Consider the following 20,355-nt stretch of genomic DNA (forward strand, 5'->3'; position numbering starts at 1 on the left):
AACCAGACAATTCTAAAGGAAATCAACCCTGAATATTCATTGGAAGGACTGATGCTGAAGCTCTAATACTTTGGCCACCTGAGGCGAAGAGCCAACTCACTGGAAAAGATTCTGACACTGGGAAAAATTAATAGCAGGAGGAGAAGGGGATGACAGAGGATGGGATGGTTGGATGGCATCATCGACTCAATGGACATGAGTTTGAGCAAGCTCCAGGAGATATGAAAGACAGGGAAACCTGCTGTGCTGCAGTCCATGGGGTTGCAAAGAGTCGGACATAATGTAGTGACTAAACAACAACATTTCATCTACCTAATCAGTATTTACTGAGCAAGACAAACTGATCAATGAATTTTATCGACTGCAAAATTCAGATTTTAACTCCACACGGTAAAAAAAGAAGCTCAGATTATTTATCCATTCACCAAATAATGTCAAACACATATTTAGTGCCCAATACTATTGTAGACAGTCACTAGAAGGCATACAAAGATGAAAACTTTCTTCTTTTATATAACTTAAATTCTAATGAAGAGGCAAAAATCAGAAATGTAAGTGATAAAGGAAATAACTATTAGACTGATGAGAAAAAAAAGAAAAAGCTGGTTATTTGAATGTTTAAGAAAACAGAACTTCAGACTGAGGAGACACTGTATCTGTTTTTGGATACCAATGAAGAATAGGAAAAACCAAAATTGTGTAATGAGTTATTCAATTTACAATGACACCAGGAAAAAACAAATCACAGCTAAGAATATGGACAGTGTTTACAAAGGCTATTTCAAACATGAGATTCAGCCTACTCTTTGCTGGTGAATCAAAGTGGGACTTCTTTGAATAACATTATTAATTTTTAAAATTAAAGTGTGATTGACATGCAAAATTATGTTAGTATAAGGTGTACAAAATGATTGACACACTAGGTCTAGTGGTCATCTGTTACCATACAAAATTATAATTGTTTTTCTTGGGGTAATTACTTTCAAGATTTACTCTCTTAGCAACTTTCAAATATGAGGACCTTTTTAGGAATCGAAGATCCTAATATTTCAGATCGGAAGAGAAAAGTTACTCGGCTCTGCTTAGGTCAAGCTCATCATACTGACACCATTCATCCCCAAATTTTCCCATCAAGCAAACACTGTGAACACTCAGGACAGTCTCATGACAAGAGAAGACTTCCTACTTTCTTACGCCTAGATGTTCTCTAGACCTTCTTTTCTCTTGCAAAGATGATGAATGGATTTCAATTTCTCTTCCTAGGTCTTGTTGAGGCACAAATATCTGTAATGCAACTCTAGTTCATCAAGGCTATATTTCCTTCTACTTTTCTATGTTACACTTTGGTATCCAAGTATGTTAGATCATTCATTGCCTGAGGACATCCCAACAACTTTAGAGCTCAAAGACTGCCATCTCTGCGAGTGATAAAAATTTTGTGTGTGTATCGGTCTTTGGCTTCCCTGTTGGCTCAGCGGTAAAGAACCCATCCGCCAATGCAGGAGATGTGGGTTTGACCCCTGGGTCAGGAAGATCTCCTGGAGAAGAAAATGGCAACCTACTCCAATATTCTTGCCTGGGGAAGCTCACAGACAGAGGAGTTTGGTGGACTACAGTTCAAGGGGTCGCAAAGAGCCAGATCCAATGAGCGACTAAACAACAACAAACCAGTCTTTGTAGGTTTACTGGCACATACAGACCCACGGATGTTCTGACACACTGTCTGTGTGGAGTGGCAATGGCCAGAGGACAGGAAGAGTGCAGTGACACTGAAAGGCACTGGACTTTACCCATCCTCTTCCTCTTCCTGCTGAAGAAAAACAACTGAGCTTCCCACTTTTTTGAGAGTCAGTCTTTAAGGGATCTTAAAATAGTATGTTTTACAGACTCACAGACTTAAGAGAACAAACTTAGGTTACTGAGGCTAAAGATGGGGGAGAGGGATAGATTAGGAGTTTGGGATGGACAGGTACACAGTGCTGTATTTTGACATAAATCACTGCAAGGTCTTTTTTGATCCACCTCCTAGAGTAATGAAAGTAAAAACAAAAGAAACATATGGGATCCAATTAAACTTAAAAGCTTCTGCACAACAAAGGAAACCATAAACAAAAAGACAAAGGCAACCCTCAGAATGGGAGAAAATATTTGCAAATGATATGACCAACAAGGGGTTAATCTCCAAAATATACAAACAGTTCATGAAGCTTAATATCAAAAACAAACAAGCCGATCAAAATATGGGCAGGAGGTCTAAACAGACATTTCTCCAAAGAAGACATACACATGGCCAAAAAGCACATAAAAAGACACTCGACATCACTAATTATTAGAGAAATGCAAGTCAAAACCACAATGAGGTATCATCTCACACTGGTCAGAATGTCCATCATTAAAATATCTACAAACAATAAATGCTAGAGAGGATGTGGAGAAAAGGGAACCCTCCTGTACTGTTGGTGGAAATGTAAATTAGTGCAGCCGCAAGGGAGTTAAAAACTAAAACTAGAAACACCATATGACTTGGCAACCCCACTCCTGGGCATATACCTGAAGAAAATCATAACTGGAAAAGACAGATGCACCCCGATATTGACTGCAGCAATATTTACAATAGCTAGGACATGGAATCAACCTAAACGTTCAACAAAAAGGAATGGAAATGATGGTGTGTGTGTGTGTGTGTGTATCAAATCATTGGAATATTACTCAGTCATAAAAAGAACAAAATAACATCCACAACAGTGTCATACTGAGTGAAGTCAGTCACAGAAAGACAAATATATGATATCGCTTATATGTGGAATTTAAAGAAAGGTACAATTGAGCTTGTTTTCAAAAGAGAAATAGAGTCATAACGTAAGAAACAAATTTATGGTCACCGGAGGATAAGGGAGGGATGAACTGGAAGACTGCGGTTTGGATACACGTTTTACTAAACACACAACAAATAACTAATGAGAACCGGAAACCCACTCCAGTATCCTTGCCCGGAAAATCTCATGGACAGAGGAGCCTGGTGGGCAGCAGTCCATAGGGTCGCACAGAGTCAGGCACGACTGAGCGGCTGACATGTACTTACTTAATAAGAACCTGCTGTGTAGCACAGGGAACTCTACTCGATATGCTGTAATGGACTATATGAGAAAAGAATCAGAAAAAATAAAAAAAGAGTGGACATTTGTATACGTGTATCTACAGCACAATTGCACTCATCTCACATGCTAGTAAAGTGATGCTCAATTCCCCAAGCCAGGCTTCAGCAATACGTAAACAGTGAACTTCCAGATGTTCAAGATGGTTTTTAAAGAAAAGGCAGAGGAATCAGAGATCAAATCGCCAACATCCACTGGATCATTGAAGAAGCAAAAGAGTTTCAGAAGAACATCTATTTCTGCTTTGTTGACTATGCCAAACCCTTCGACTGTGTGGATCACAATAAACTGGAAAATTCTGAAGGAGATGGAAATACCAGACCACCTGACCTGCCTCTTGAGAAACCTGTATCCAGGTCAGGAAGCAACAGTTAGAACTGGACATGCACCAACAGACTGCTTCCAAATAGGAAAAGGAGTACATCAAGGCTGTATATTGTCACCCTGCTTATTTAACTTATATGCAGAGTACATCATGAGAAACGCTGGGCTGGAGGAAGCACAAGCTGGAATCAAGATTGCTGGGAAAAATATCAATAACCTCAGATATGTAGATGACACCACTCTTATGACAGAAAGTGAAGAAGAACTAAAGAGCCTCTTGATGAAAGTGAAAGAGGAGAGTGAAAAAGTTGGCTTAAAACTCAAAATTCAGAAAACTAAGGTCATGGCATCCAGTCCTGTCCCTTCATGGCAAATAGATGGGGAAACAGTGGAAACAGTGGCTGACTTTATTTTCTTGGGCTCCAAAATCACTGCAGATGGTGACTGCAGCCATGAAATAAAAGACGCTCACTCCTTGGAAGGAAAGTTATGACCAACCTAGACAGCATATTAAAAAGCAGAGATATTACTTTGTCCACAAATGCCCGTCTAGTCAAGGCTATGGTTTTTCCAGTAGTCATGTATGAATGTGAGAGTTGGACTGTGAAGAAAGCTGAGCGCTGAAGAATTGATGCTTTTGAACTGTGGTGTTGGAAAAGACTCTCGAGAGTCCCTTGGACTGCAAGCAGATCCAACCAGTCCATCCTAAAGGAGATCAGTCCTGGGTGTTCATTGGAAGGACTGATGCTGAAGCTGAAACTCCAATACTTTGGCCACCTGATGTGAAGAGGTGACTCATTTGAAAAGAACCTGATGCTGAGAAACATTGAGGGCAGGAGGAGACGGGAACGACAGAAGATGAGATGGTTGAATGGCATCACCGACTCAATGGACATGGGTTTGGGTGGACTCCGGGAGTTGGTGATGGATACGGAGGACTGCGTGCTGCGGTTCATGGGGTCGCAAAGAGTCGGACACGACTGAGCGACTGAACTGAACTGATTCTCTTTGCTGAACAGTAGACACTAACACAGCATTGTACATGGACTCTACCACAATAAAAAAGTTTTTTTAATGCTTTTCTATGGCAAAAATAGTATATTTTATAATACTATATAAAATCATGCTTAGGAATATAAGCTCCAAAGTCAGATAACCGAATTTGAATCTCAAGTCTTGCACCTGGTGTTTGAGTGACTCTGTTACTTAAAGTTATTAAAAACATACATACCTTGGTTTTAAATGGAGATTGGTATGCTACTGAGGACATGAAGTTATTATGAAGAAAAAGTTATGCACATGCAAAAGCACTAAACACAGTTTCTGGAACACAGTAATTCATTCAACAAATGTTAGCTATTTCTATAATCAATATCATTTTAGACCCAAGAAAGTTTAACTTCTTCAGAAAACTTTTCTATAATTTTCAGGTGTACTTTTCTCCTTTAGTAACAACTAATAGGGAAGAAGGCATCCAGAGAACCTTCTAAGGCTTTGGGATCATTGCCCTAACCAACAGATCTCCTTATAAACTATCTCCTTTAGCAAAATGTGTGTCTCCAGATAGATTCTGGACCTCTGAGACTAAATGTGCCACACACTACCACTTCCCTTTCCTTTCTTAACAGCTGGTGCTCAACAAAAAGACTCAAAACTCAGTGATACAAAACTAAAAGAAAAAGGCCAATAGACGTGTATTGGGTTCACCTGTCTGCTGGAGGCCCTGCCAATCTTAGCCGGGGTTTTTCATCCATTTGATGACCAGTTGGAAGTCAGGTGATTCAGGCTCTTGTTTTCTTTTGGAGGCAGCAGGCCAGGCTGAGCATGTGCATCTCATGGTGGTGGCAGAAGTGGGAAGGAGCAAGCAGCAACATGCAAGGCCTCTAAGGTCTTGTCTCAGCGGTGCCCTGCCACTTCTGAGTTGCTCCGTTGGCCAAAGAAGGTTTTGTGATGAAATCCAAGGTCAAGAAGTGGACATAAATTCCTCCTATGGAAGCTAAGTGGAACGAAAGAGTATTTATAAACAGCAATTCAACCCACCACACCTATTCAGACATCATTAAGAGGACACAATATTTTTCCACTGTGCCTAAATACAGCTTTTATATCCTTGGCTGCTAAAGTAATTGCTGGGAAACCTGCTAAATAGAAGGGAAAGAAGAAAAAAGCTAATTAAGACTTTTGGTTTTGCAAATTTTTAATATATTTTATAGAATATAGCTGAATCTCCAATCCTATTTGTATGTAATGTAAAACATCATACTGTTACAGTTTGAGAATACTGTATTTAGTTATTCAGTTGAGGCTGAGTCAGTTTGAAAAATAAGTACATATATGCTAAACATCAATGAAAACTGTCATTAGATTTAAACATGTCATATCATATCAATTACCTCTATTTTGTTTTGTAAAGAAAACATTTAAAATATTTAATAGTAGTTTCTTACTTTTCATTTTAAAAGATATATATACTTTCATAATTGAAACTAAAAATATATGAGAACATGTATAAATGTTACAGTGCCAAATACCACCTATACAGCCACTTCTACAACACTTATTTGAAACTATATTATAAATATTAAAACAATATGTATTTATCATTTATTCTGCTTATTTTTCATTAAATTTTTAAATTATTTCAAATCTTTCTTATCTTAAATGGCTTTCTTAACATTTTGCTAAAATATTATAGCTTATGTTTCTTTGATATAATTAGTTTCAACATTAAAAAGAAGTAAAATGTACATATTTAACTTAAGAAATGTAATATTGCAAATTGATTTTTATAAAAGAAATATTGCACACACATTTATAAAGTAAAATTTGATAGTTATAATTACAGATGACCCTTGAAGATGCGGGGATTAGGGGCATTGACCTCTCCAGTAGTTGAAAATCTGTGTATAATTTGTAGTTGGCGCTTTGCATCCATGGTTCCTTCCAATCTGAACATTCAACCATTATGTAGTACTGTAGTAGGTACTACTGAAAAAACTCACATATAAGTAAGCGGTCCAATGCAATTCAAACTTGTGCTGTGCAAGGGTCCTTTCCCTGGCAAACAAATGCAAAATGCTTAAAGTGGCTACAGTAAGAACAACTTTGGGTAGAATAGGGATCTGACTCTTATCTGTAGATGAGTATTTACAACAAATTGTCTCTCATGCTTAGCACTTTCCTGAGAAAAACAAACTACCTCTTACCAATAAAGGTCAATCAAACCTCTGATCACACTGTTAACTTCCTAAAAAGGCTAACTTTAAATGGCAAGTAATTAAGTAGCATACATTTAAAAAGAAAACAGTCTTTCCACAAATTTTTGCAAGTAGAAAGCAATTTCAGCAACCCTCAGGCATACTCTACCATTATTTTTAAAGGAATCTGGGAAAATAATGTGAAAATGGACAGTTCTCATGAATGTATGTTTCCAGAAGTGAAGATGAAAATATACCTGTAAAGTTGCCTCTGGATTTCTTAACAAATACAGTTGATTTATCTTTCTCTCTTGCCTTAGCTATGATTTCTGTGTGTTGGAAAGCCAAAAGCCTCAGGACTTTCCTGTGGTCACTGGGCTGGCAAGTCCCTTCGCATCCATTCCTCCAATCCTCACCCAGAGCCTCCGGTTCATCTCCCACAGTCTCGCTGCTGGATGTCCTTTGCCCCCAGTCACTGGTATATGGGAAATGAGCTTAAAACTCCTTAGTACCCAAGTTTAAGCCCTGCTTTTTACTACTAAGCAGACACATGTCTCTGGAGAAGTCAGTGAAGATCTCTGAACCTCAGTTTTCATCTAAACAGTAAAGAATGTGAGGAGATATCTTTAAATTATTTTCAATGCTGTGAATCAGTTTGCAGATTATAAAGAAAAAAATTAAATGCCATAATGATGATGGGGATTTCAGACCCAACTTAATATTTTATCTAAATCTCACAACACTAAATGTTCACAACTGCCTAGGGTAACGGCATACTAACCATTCCAAGGTAAATGGTCGTCTGGTATAATGTTGTACCAGAGAAGAATTCACCTTGGAACAAACAGTATGCCTTTCAACTGAACAGTCCCTTATTCCATTGAAATCTAAGGTAACACAGCCAGCACTCAATAGATACACTGATACTGTCTGTGCCAGAGAAATGCCCAGTTTCCCACCACGTACCTAAAGACATGAATCTTTTCTTTAAAATCTTGATAATGTTTCCCCTTTTGCCTTTATGAGCACTTTCAAATTCTTAAAACACTCACCTGAAGACATCAACAGGAACACCTATGACCTTTTACAATGCAGCCAACCCACTTTAACAGAGTTCTAACCAGTATCCACACACTGCCCACATATTTTCATCCTCAAGATTTTTAATTAAACGATATATTTACATTTCTTAACATTCCAAGAGACAGAGAGAGAGAGAGAGAAAATGGTGAGCCCAGGAATTTAGATTCAAGCCTACATTCATTCAAACCAACACACTTCATCTAGGAGAATGCATTGCAACAATTAATTCATGTCCTTTACATTCTACTATTATTTAAATATAAAAAATAAACTCTCCAACTACTATAGATACTTGGGAAATAAAGGGAAAATTACCCAACATGTTAAGAAGAGACTGCACAAGGTAGATAATTCACACACTATCTGTAACTGAAAACATTTTAATGCAACTTTCACAGCTTCCACACGGCAGACTAAGTTCTGGCATAGCCCTACTGATGTGTTTCTATAAAGTATATATATAGAACAAAAAGCATCTCTAATAACTGAATTCACAGAATTATAAAATGTAAGGTAAGGGGAAAATCATCAGTATCTAAGATGTATATGCCAGTGGAAATTTTAAAGAATAAGAACTTAACTTAAAAAGGCAGTGGTTATCAAAATTATTTGATGTACAATCAACTACCAGTAGCTGATACACCTTTCAGAAGACTAACTTGAGATTGACCAGTATTAATTTCATGACACTTTCCAATCTTCTTTTCAAGTTATTCAGAAAAATCAGAAGCCTTTTTAAATTAACGTAAGTCAAAACTGTGTTTCATAAACTGAAGAAAACATACAATTTTAAAACATTAGAAAAGCAGAAGGAGAGTCTATCTCCTTTAGGAATCTACGGTAATGTAGGCTATTGGTGAAGACACTCAGATCATAGTTCACTGCTATCTCTTTTTTGTCAAGGTATGAAAAATCAGAAAGCAATTCAAAATAAACCAAGGAGAGAGGATACTGTTAGAATTAACAATAATCATTAATCTTAATTATTAGTTTCATTATATAGTGATTTACTAATTAACATAGAGATAATAGTTGACATTTTCTAAACTTTCATTCCTTGGAGAATTATCTGACTCCTCATTATTTCTATTTTACCCTTTCATGCCTTTGTGAAAAGATTCTTTATATGAAGGCCATTATTTTCCCCTTATTTGTTCTTTTCCAATTTAGGCAATTTACATTTGGCACACATAAAAATGTTTTTAAGTTCACCCAAGCATAACATCCTACAAATTATAAAAGACAACTTCAACATTCTACCGTATACAATTTGGAGGGAAGAACAAAAGAAATACTTAGGGGAATGTTTCTAAGAACACAGCAGGTAATTTCCTCCATGTTCTTTATGCTACCAGTAATTGACCAATGAGTCCAGAATTTCTTTCTTTGATTAAGGCAGCAATGATGGTGGCGCCTTGCCTTAAACTTTCCCGTAGCTTCTGTTCCTCCTGAAAGAAAATAATAATTGTTCTAGAAACAAAAGATACCAACACATTACATTTAACAAGGAGCTACTTTTCTTTTTAAAAAAATATTTTTAAAAGAAACTTTCCCCAACTTTATAGAGATATAAACATAAGTATAATATTGTATAAATTTAAGCTATATGATGTGATGATGTGATATTCATATACATATGTGTGTGTGTGTGTGTGTGTGTGTGTGTGTGTGTGTGTGTGTATAGCAAAATTATTACTCAAGTAAGGTTTGTTATCACATCTATCACCTCATATAGTTAACATTTTTTTGGAAGGGGAGTAATAACATTTATGGGCTTTCCAGGTGGCTCAGTGGTAAAAGAATTCATCTGTCAGTGCAGGAGACATGGGTTCCATCTGTAGATCAGGAAGACACCCTGGAGCAGGAAATGGCCACCCCCTCCAGTATTCTTGGCTGGAGAATCCCACGGACGTAAGAGCAGTAGGAAATGGCAACCCCCTCCAGTATTCTTGACTGGAAAATCATGGACAGAGGAGCCTGGTGGGCTCCTCCATCCCTGGGATTCTCCAGCCAATACTGCAGGGGGTTGCCATTTTCTTCTCCAGGGGATCTTCCCAACCCACGGATCGACCCAGGTCTCCCGCATTGCGAGCAGACGCTTTAACCTCCGAGCCACCCGGGAAGCCCACTGGTAGGTTGTATCCTTTGACCAACATCTCCCCATCTCCTCCACTTCTCAGCCCCTGGCAGCCACCAAGCACAGACTCAGCCCCTGGCACCCACCAATCACAGACTCAGCCCCTGGCAACCACCAATCACAGACTCAGCCCCTGGAAGCCACCAATCACAGACTCAGCCCCTGGAAGCCACCAATCACAGACTCAGCCCCTGGAAGCCACCAATCACAGACTCAGCCCCTGGCACCCACCAATCACAGACTCAGCCCCTGGCAGCCACCAATCACAGACTCAGCCCCTGGCAGCCACCAATCACAGACTCAGCCCCTGGCAGCCACCAATCACAGACTCAGGCCCTGTCAGCCACCAATCACAGACTCAGGCCCTGGCAACCACCAATCATAGACTCAGCCCCCTGGCAACCACCAATCACAGACTCAGGCCCTGGCAACCACCGATCATAGACTCAGCCCCCTGGCAACCACCAATCACAGACTCAGGTCCTGGCAGCCACCAATCATAGACTCTCTGTTAGTATGAGTTTAAGGAGTCACTCTGCACTGGCTTGCTGTTCTTTGGGCTCAGAATTGCTAGAAATCAGACTGCAGCCACTGTGAAGGACGTGGTGCCCTAGATAAAGGAGAAATGCTTTTACAAGTACTTTTGTTATAGAAAAAAATATCTGCTGAAAGTACCAAGAAGAGCACTGACAATTTCAAATGCTAATACTATGAAACAAAAGGTTATTTTCCCTGAATTCAATATCTGGCCAACTTTGGCTCTTCACTGAAGTGTGAGCATTTCTCTGATGATGCAATTCTTTTCTTCATCTTTTTTTTTTTTTTTTTTTTAAGTGTTCTTCAACAACAGACTGTTATAAACTATGAGAATTGGTGTGGAGGAGGAAAAAAAAATCTTTTTTTAAAGTAAATTATCAGGCAGATTTGTGAAATGTTACCTCACAAGTTGCTAAAATGTGGTTTTTGCCTTTGAAATCATATTCTGCCTTTGAAATTCATATTCTATGAAATTCTGTTTTGTTTTAAATTTAGGCTTCCTGAATGTATGAAGGGATGATAATATGAAAGGAAAATGAAAGTGGAAACAGAGCTAACACCTTAAGGTCCTTGGGTTGTGAATTGAGCTATGTCCAAACAGAGAGATCTAGTGACCAATTTCTACACTTTGGGACCATCCGTAATGCCTTATCCCAACATTCAATATATCGCTAGCACCCCCTGCTTCTACATCTTTATCCATACTGCCAGTGTCAGCATAATACCTCAGGCCCCAAATTACTGAAACAATCTCGTAGTCTCCCTAAAGTCTGTCCTCTTCTATCCTATATCCTACATAGCAATGAAAGTACTGATTATAAATAATAAAAATTTGATCACGTCATAATTCTGCCTAAAATCCTTTGAAGCCTATCTTTAAACTTCAGGATCAGTTATGAACCCTTTACCTGGCAGGTCTTTTATCCTTCCAAGCCTCTTACCATTCCCTTAAAATCACTCAGTTCTCCAAGCTATGTAGAACTGTTTAAGATTGCCCAAACAAGCCATTTTTCAAGCTTTCATCCTTTTGCACTAACTAATTCCTTTGTCAGAAAAGCTGTCCCACTCTCATCCTAGCCTAGCTGACCCGACTTACTCTGAGGTTCAACTCGGGTATCAGCGACTCTTGAAATCTCCTTTGACTGCTGCTCTCCAACTCAATTTGAGTGAGGTGAATATACATGTTTCCATAGCTGTGAATTCTTCTAAAATACTAAATTCTAATAGTCTTTCTAGCTGACCATCTATTCCACCAGATGATCAGTTTCTTTCTTTCACATATTTTAAAGACTTTTTACTTTGTATTGGGGTATAGCCAACTAATAATGTGATAGTTTCAGGTAAAGAGCAAAAGGACTCAGCCACACATATACATGTATCCATCCTCTCCAAACTCCTCTCCCTTCCAGGCTGCCATATAACAAGATTCATTTCTTGATGCAAAGAATATTTTATCTTTGAAGATGAAAAATCTAGTTCAATGCCTTACACACTGTAACACTCCATAAACTGTAACAAATTCAAAGTAAAAGGAGCTCTGACTCTGATGGACATATATTCACCCTTTCCGTTTGATTCATTTGTTAACAATGACAAGTATTTGATTACTTTGTTTACTCCTATTTACATATTTACCCAGAAGTGTGGCAACTGTGCAAAGAATGCTATATTATCCAAGCCTTCCCACTACCACCATGCCTACACTATCCCAGGCTTAGGTTTCTCATCTTTGATGATGATCGTTAAGAGATTATCTCTGCTTTAGCTAGTCTTTTCGTCACTTTCCCTGATTGTGTTCTAAGAGGTGGCGATGGGGGAAGATGCACTGGGGCTGAATAGTGGCTACTTCGCCTCTTGCGAGTGAGTTTTAATGACATTTCAATAACGGATTTCAAATTCTATATCAGTTTCAAGAATATCAAATCACATTAACAAATCATTTAAAAGCCAGATATATTTGAGTTTAAAAGGAGATTCACTGATAGGAGTAGATATCATTCATGACACACCATTCATAAATATAGAAATAAGTATTCTAAAACTGAAAAAACTAGAAAGCAACTATAGACACATATTTGTCACTCTTAATGATTAATTAACCACAATGTTGCACTGTATGACACACATCTATTTCTAAGTCTCACTAAATTGAGATATACAACAGATGATGATAACTTAGACTTTCCATTCAAAAATATACAGGAAAAGGTGATCTGCATGGTCTCTTTGAAACCAGTTCATACTTATAATGAAAGCAGCACAGTAACAAAGAAATGAAGGCGGGGAAAAAGTCTGTTTAAGATTCGAGGGCTAGAAAAATCACACTTCTGTATGTTAGAATAAATCTTCCATGCTCATTTTGATTGCTCCATAACTTACATACCTAACTAATAATGAATTTAAGTAAGAATGTTCTTTTAAAGATTCGCAATTGTTTCTAGGCATCATTTGCAAAGATTTGAATTCAGTGAAAAGAACCTATGGTATTTCACTAAATATTTGTTTTCCCTCTCTGCCTGAGTTCAATCATTTCATCTTTGAAAAGCAAGGAATTTTAAGAGCTAGCTGATTTAAACAAGATGGTGAGACAGACACATACTTAGAAAATTCTAGTAGGTACACAGATTAGATATACAAATAATTTATAGACTTCAAACTCATCTCAAAACTCCATTTCTCTATAAAAGTATTGATAACATAAGTAAAAAAATGCAAATAAAACTTTAAAATGCATTTCCTGCTGAAAGTGGATTTGCAAAACAATATTTTAACCCTTAATGGAGACAAAGATGCGAGGGGCATTACAGGTGGACATTATCATTCATCCATATTTACATATATGTATGTGCATTCATCCCTTTCTGTGTTCCAAATATTATAGGATAAAAAGTTTAAAGTTAAAACCACACGAACAAGGTCAACATGAACACTGAGAAGTCATGCTGATGGTATGCAATCTTGATTTTTTTTTGAATACTTTTTTGATGTGGACCATTTTTTAAAATCTTTATTGAATTTGTTACAATATTCCTTCTGTCTTATGTTTTGGATTTTTGGCCACTAGGTATGTGAGATCTTAGCTCCCCAAGCAGGAATCAAACTCATACTCTCTGCATTGGAAGGTGAAGTCTTAACCACTGGACTGCCGGGAAAGCCCCTCTTGATATACTTTACAGAATTTTTTTGGTAAGGACTAAACCAAGTAAGACATGTAAATCACCGACATCTAACAAATATTCTATTATAACAGCTGCTAGAATATTTTTGTGGAGCCACAACAGTGTAGCTGATATCACCTACTCACTAATTCACCATACACAAGCATTAAACCTGAAAAACTCTAGGTAAAAATGTTGTTTACAGATCTAAGACAGTAACCAACACATGTCCACCATCCTTGAAAGCAGAGACCGTTGGCTAACATTCACCCCAGATGTCTTGTTAAGAGAATTTTTCAAAACTTATGAAGAGGAGAAATAGAGCCCAAGAGAATGACGGTCTCTCTGGATGTTAAAAATAGAGCTTACAATTTAAAATTGCCCAAGTTGCTCATATTGGGCAAAAAATATCCTGGTAAGGGGACAGTTGCAAAGAATTCCTAAAATTCTGCTGAAAATTCCCCTTGTTTGGCCAGTTCCTACTCAGTGCTTGCATAGGAAGAGACTCCATGGGGACTAAAAGAGAATAATTTCTGGCAAGCTGGAGGGAGGAGCAAAGATTTTAGAAGCTGCTCTGTACTTAGAAGGAGATTAGATGTGATTTAGGCTGGAACATGGAGACCTTGGTGAACATTCATGACCTTCAGCCAAGAAATCTGATTGGCTATGCCTACAGCCCAGGAATAAGGACAAAATTGAACAAGAGCTGCCTGAACAAAGCTTTAACAACCTCCAGAATAGCAAGTTGATTTCCCAATAATACAAGTGCTCTCCAGAACAAATTTTATTCTTTGCAGGAAGCTAAAATAAGCCAGAACTACTTTTATAATGTATTATCATTAATGTATGACAGGCAGTAAAATATTACTTCACAAGTAAAGAAGTAGAACACAAAGTAGCCAAAAAAAAAAAAAAAAAAAGAAAAGTCAGTTCAGTCGCTCAACCTCTGCAACCTCAGACTCTCTGCGACCCCATGAACTGCAGCACACCAGGCCTCCCTGTCCATCACCAACTCCCGGAGTCCACCCAAACCCATGTCCATTGAGTCAGTGATACCATCCAACCATCTCATCCTTTGTCGTCCCCTGCTCCTCCTTCCCTCAATCTTTCCCAGCATTTGGGTCTTTTCAAATGAGACAGCTCTTCGCATCAGGGGGCCAAAGTATTTGAGCTTCACCTTCATCATCAGTCCTTCCAATGAATATTCAGGGCTGATTTCCTTTAGGATGGACTGGTTGGATCTCCTTGCTGTTCAAAGGACTCTCAAGAGACTAGACTGTAGGTAATATTGCTAGACCTAGGCATAAGAGAAATGAGGGGATTCAGAGTGTGGTAGGATCACAGAAGGCAGAAATGGTTCCTCAGGGAGACAGAATAAAATGATGAGAGAAAGAGGAAGAAAATACTGTAGAGTTCCAAGATGGACAGGCAATATTTTGCGACAAGAAATGACTGATTCTTACAGTGGCATATCAGTGTGATAAGATAGAATTTATGTAGGTATTGTAAGTGGGCGCCCAACAAAAAATTAAGAAAAAAGTACCCAAATTAATCAGCAGTTTATTTACAAGGTGTAACTCTTGTTCAGTTGCTAAGTTGTGTCTGACGCTTTTGTGACCCCCATGGACTTTGAGCCTGCCAAGCTCCTCTGTCCATGGGTTTTCCCAGGCAAGAATACTGGAATAGGTTGCCCTTTCCTTCCCCAGGGCATGGACCTTCCTGAACCAGGGACTGAACTCACATTTCCTGCACTGGACGCAGATTCTTGACCAGTGATTCATCAGGGAAGCTCTCTGTGTAACTTCAGCAACATTCCTTCCTAGGCTTCAGGTTTACCTTGATGTATACCCAGCAGTCAGAAAGAGTAAACTGTGAACATGGCACATCAATGTTTATATCACACATAAAAAGCAAAAGCATTGATTTTTTAATTAAGTGAAAAATGGGAGGATATATAAAAAGTATGTTAAAGTCTATGGTATTTTCCAAGTAGCACTAGTGCTGAAGGAGCCACCTGCCGATGCAGCAGAGTAAGAGATGCAGGCTCCATCCCTGGGTCAGGAAGATCCCCTGGAGGAGGAAATGGCAACCCACTCCAGTACTCTTGCCTGGAGAATCCCATGGACAGAGGAGCCTGGCAGGCTATAGCCCATAGCATGGCAACATTTCTGCCTAAATCTAAATTATTGTCATAACAGGAATTACTTGTTTTACTTTATCACTCTATTCACTTAATAACAATGTCACATTTTGGAAAAAAATATAACAATTGCAAACACTATCGTCTCATAAAATAATAATATAACTTCTAGGTGGAAAATACAACATTCACTTTTTTTCTTGGTTGAAACTATACTATAAACTAGAAACTGGTCATAAAGTAACCAGGTTTCTTAAATTACTGGAAGGGAAAATACCAAAATGTAAACAAGAGTTATTCTTGGATGATAAGATTTATGGCTATTGGCTATTTTTATTTCATCTTTATATTTTGCTTTATTTTCAAATTTTTCAGAATAAACACATTTTATTCTAGTAAGAAAAGTAAGTTTCATAAAACTTACTTTCAAGACTGCATAAATTCAAGGAAGTAAATTTGATTTGCTATATAAGACTGATAATTCAAAATATTGTCTACATTTTTAGAGAATATTTACCCCCACCAAAATATTCAAAATCTATACAAAGAAACATTTTTGTTTGAATATTGCAATTTCAATAAAAGATCACCAAAAGAATCATAGCAGTAATTCACAAAGTTTTAGCTTTCTGCTGATTTAGACGTTAAGAAAGATATAATGGAAGTCAAGCTAAGAGTAACAACAGAAAAATGTGTACTTAATTTTATTCAGCAGGTTAGCAATTTCTCATTGACATCTTGAAAGAGTTTCTTACAGCTGGATTTTTTTAAATATTGGGAAAAATATAAATAAAATATCAATATAAAATTACTATTTTAAGATTTTTGTATCCTCAAACAGAAATTATTTAGCATTTAGAATTCACCATGGGTTTTAACTAGAAACTTGTCATATTTGACTATTTCCTTATCACTTTGTACCTTCAGGATTAGGATAAAATATGTTATTTTTAAAGCATTTTTATTTTATATTGAAGTATAATTGATTTACAATCCATAATATATATATATTTTTCAAACCTCATACAACTTAATAGAAAAGAAAACAAACAACCCAGTTAAAAAATGGATAGAGGCTCCGAACAGACATTTCTCTGAAGAAATACACTGTGTTTAGATGAAAGATTAATGAAAGTTCTAATTACTTTTATCTTTTAAAAATATAATTCTCAATTTAGTCTAGAGTAATTAAGTCTTATCAATACAACCCTGTAATTGGAGGGTTTTTTTGTACATACTCTTTTTTCTTTTTTTGGTTGATGGAGAGGTTTCCTTCCCATGATTATTATCTCTTATTTTCAGTAGTGTAAAAATTTTTTCAGTGCAAAAATTCTCATGGGACTTTTTTCTTTGGTTGCAACTCAGAGTTTTATTTGGTAAACAAAGGATAGTATACCCTCAAGGCATGAGAGCGGGCCAACCCCGAAGAAGAGGCCTATATGAGTCTTCTGCCCACTTTTTAATTACATTATTTATTTATTTATTTATTTTTTTAATTTTATTTTATTAGTTGGAGGCTAATTACTTCACAACATTTCAGTGGGTTTTGTCATACATTGACATGAATCAGCCATAGAGTTACACGTATTCCCCATCCCGATCCCCCTCCCACCTCCTTCTCCACCCGATTCCTCTGGGTCCTCCCAGTGCACCAGGCCTGAGCACTCGTCTCATACATCTCACCTGGGCTGGTGGTCTGTTTCACCATAGATAATATACATACATTATTTTTTATATTGATTTCTATGAACTGCTTACATGTTTTGGATATTAATCCCTTATTGGTTATGCTATTTGCATATATTTTCTCCTATTAAGTAGGTTGTCTTTTTGTTTTGTCAAAAGGTTTCCTTTACTCTGCAAAATCTTTTAGGTTAAATTAGGCCCCATTTGTTTTTTGTATCTCTTTTTAATTTTTAAAAATTAATTTATTTTAATTGGAGGTTAATTACTTCACAATATTGTAGTGGTTTCTGCCATACACTGACATGAATCAGCCATGGGTGTACATGTGTCCCCATCCTGAACCCCCTCCCACCTCCCTCCCCATCCCATCCCTCAGCGTTGTTCCAGTGCACCGGCTTTGAGGGCCATGTTTCATGCATTGAACTTGGGCTGGTCAATTATTTCACACATAGTAATATACATGTTTCAATGCTATTCTCTCACACATCCCACCCTTGCCTTCCCCCACAGAGTCCAAAAGTCTGTTCTTTATATCTGTGTTTCTTTTGCTGTCTCGCACATAGGGTCATTGTTACCATCTTTCTAAATTCTATATATATGTGTGTTAATACACTGTATTGGTGCTTTTCTTTCTGACTTACTTCACACTGTATAATAGGCTCCAGTTTCATCCACCTCATTAGAACTGACTCTAATGCATTCTTTTTAATAGCTGAGTAATATTCCATTGTGTAAATGTACCACAGGTTTCTTATCCATTCGTCTGCTGATGGGCATCTAGGTTGCTTCCATGGGCTAGTTATTGTAAACAGTGCTGCGATGAACACTGGGGTCCACGTGTCTCTCACGGGACTTTGAAGCCTTTGGCCAGGTCGTTGAAAATCAAGGGGAAGAGGATTTCTTCACTGTCACAGAAGACTGGGGATGAAGGGGGTACCTCATCATTCACAGCAGCTTTTCTTTCCCCTGCTCTGAGACCTGGGTTCCGTCCCTGGGTTGGGAAGATCCCCTGGAGGAGGGCATGGCAACCCACTCCAGTACTCTTGCCTGGAGAACCCCATGGGCAGAGGAGCCTGGCGGGCTGCAGTCCACGGGGTCGCGGAGCCGGACACGGCTGAGGACTAAGCACAGCGCAGCATCAGTATCCACCTCACAGTTCAGACCGGCAGCGCCTGCCACTCCAGAAGCAAGTGATGAAGGAGCAGCACGCTGCAAGTGTGCAAGTGGTCCATCTTCTGTAACGCCACATCCTCAAAGTTCCGAACCGATCAGCTATCCCTTTCAGTTTTCTCAAAGGACGACTTTCGGCAAAACTATGCCCAGTGTGAAAAGTGAAAGTGTTACTGGCTCAGTCGTGTCTGACTCCTTGCAACCCCAGGACCATAGCCCACCAGTCTCCTCTGTCCGTGGAATTCTCTAGGTAAGAATACTGGAGTGGGTAGTCATTCTCTTCTCCAGAGGATCTTCCCAACCCAGAGATCTAACCCAGGTCTCCTGCATTGCAGGCAGACTCTTTATTGTTTGAGACAATAGGGAAGCCATACCCAGTGTAGCTAAACTTAAAGTACTTTTTAAAAGGTATATTTCAAAAAATTAAACCCTATTACCCAATCACACAGACAATCAGTACTTGAATAAAGAGGTATAAACAAATTTATGGTATGCTGTTAGAATCATATTTATGTGACTTTTGTAGGATATTGTCTCAAAGAATGGCAGGAAAAGCTATGATGTCACTGTTCTCCAAATCTTTATAGACAAATTAAAAGAAAATCTTTTAGAGATTTTCGTCTTCCATGAATATCATTCCTAAAGAACACAATATACCTTGTTAAAAGAAAACTTATAATTAAAAAATATATATATAAATATAGGCTTTAAATGTCTCAAGAAATAATCCTTAAGGAAGGGTAAACATTACATTTTCTCAGCAAATTTCATACCAAAAGATTAATTCAATTTCCATGAATTACAAAACTGTCCTGAAATTCAAGTGGCTTATATTTTGATATTAACATCTTTCTGCCATCCACCCCTGTTTTGGTGAACTCATATAAAAATTATCTAAATGCTACAAAATTTCAAACATTCTAAACAAATAAAATCTGTATATATATATATCTGCATATGTATCCAACCATACCACATAAAATACACAAAAATCAAAACTGTATACTTTAGAAATATTTAAAGTTGTGTTACATGTATAAGATAATCAAAATCATATCCAAATAATCAGAGGCTAAATTTCCTTTCTGCATATAATTTGCTGATATGGAAGAAAAAAAATCTAATGGTAACACACTGTCCCCTAGTGGAAATGAAAATAAATGCCTGGTGTTTATAAATGTCCCAAACTGCAGGAAAAAAGCAGTCATTTACTAAGAGACTGAGAAAAACAACAGTTCTCTCCAAATGAAAAGTATTTGCCTCTTGCTCGTCTGAGTGAAACAAATGTCTCCTGAAAAATACTAGTGAAAACGTACTTGAGTTTACATATGAATACAGTCACCACATGGCACTTCTCATCTCCTTTATCCTTCATGCCTGGCACAAGTTCTTGCACATAGTGAAGGTGCTCAGGATTTGTGAAATTGGATAATTAAGAAAAAAGAGAGAACTGGTTAAGAATATCCTATGGGGGCAGCAGTGTTATTCTGCTGAATAAGAACAGAGAATAAAGATTAATACAGACCCAAAGTATGCAGAGCTCAGAGCCAGAACACAGCGGGGTAAAACATGGGCAGCCAAAAGCACCAGACATCTGGCTCGAGGAAAAAGCAGTTCATTACTGTGTCAATTATTTCTAGATCTGGGACTTGTCACACTGTCATACTGTACTTTGTTACAACATCATTCACAGTATCAATCCCCCAACCTAATGAAGTTGAAAAAGCTGTCTCATACACAATGTCTCTTTTAATTAGCAGAAATGTTT

The 20,355-nt window shown here is 37.8% G+C and overlaps 1 protein-coding gene across 3 annotated transcripts in view; it reads right to left on the bottom strand.

Moving 5' to 3' along the window:
• CRPPA (CDP-L-ribitol pyrophosphorylase A) overlaps window positions 1-20,355 on the bottom strand; it is a 380,133-nt gene that overhangs the window by 38,945 nt on the left and 320,833 nt on the right. Inside the window, exons 10-11 of one of the 3 annotated variants that reach the window (XR_010663637.1) lie at window positions 6,361-9,207; window positions 5,187-5,475 (exon numbers count right to left, since the gene is read on the bottom strand). Coding sequence is in view for 1 of the 3 variants with exons in the window: in XM_065938670.1 (XP_065794742.1) it covers window positions 9,103-9,207 (105 nt within the window). In the remaining 2 variants the exon portion in view is untranslated. Of the gene's footprint in view, window positions 1-5,186; window positions 5,476-5,532; window positions 9,208-20,355 lie in introns of those variants that run through there. The other 2 variants (XM_065938670.1, XM_065938671.1) reach the window with 2 other exon arrangements.

The sequence above is a fragment of the Muntiacus reevesi genome, chromosome 6 (assembly GCF_963930625.1).
Source record: "Muntiacus reevesi chromosome 6, mMunRee1.1, whole genome shotgun sequence".
NCBI lineage: Eukaryota > Metazoa > Chordata > Mammalia > Artiodactyla > Cervidae > Muntiacus > Muntiacus reevesi.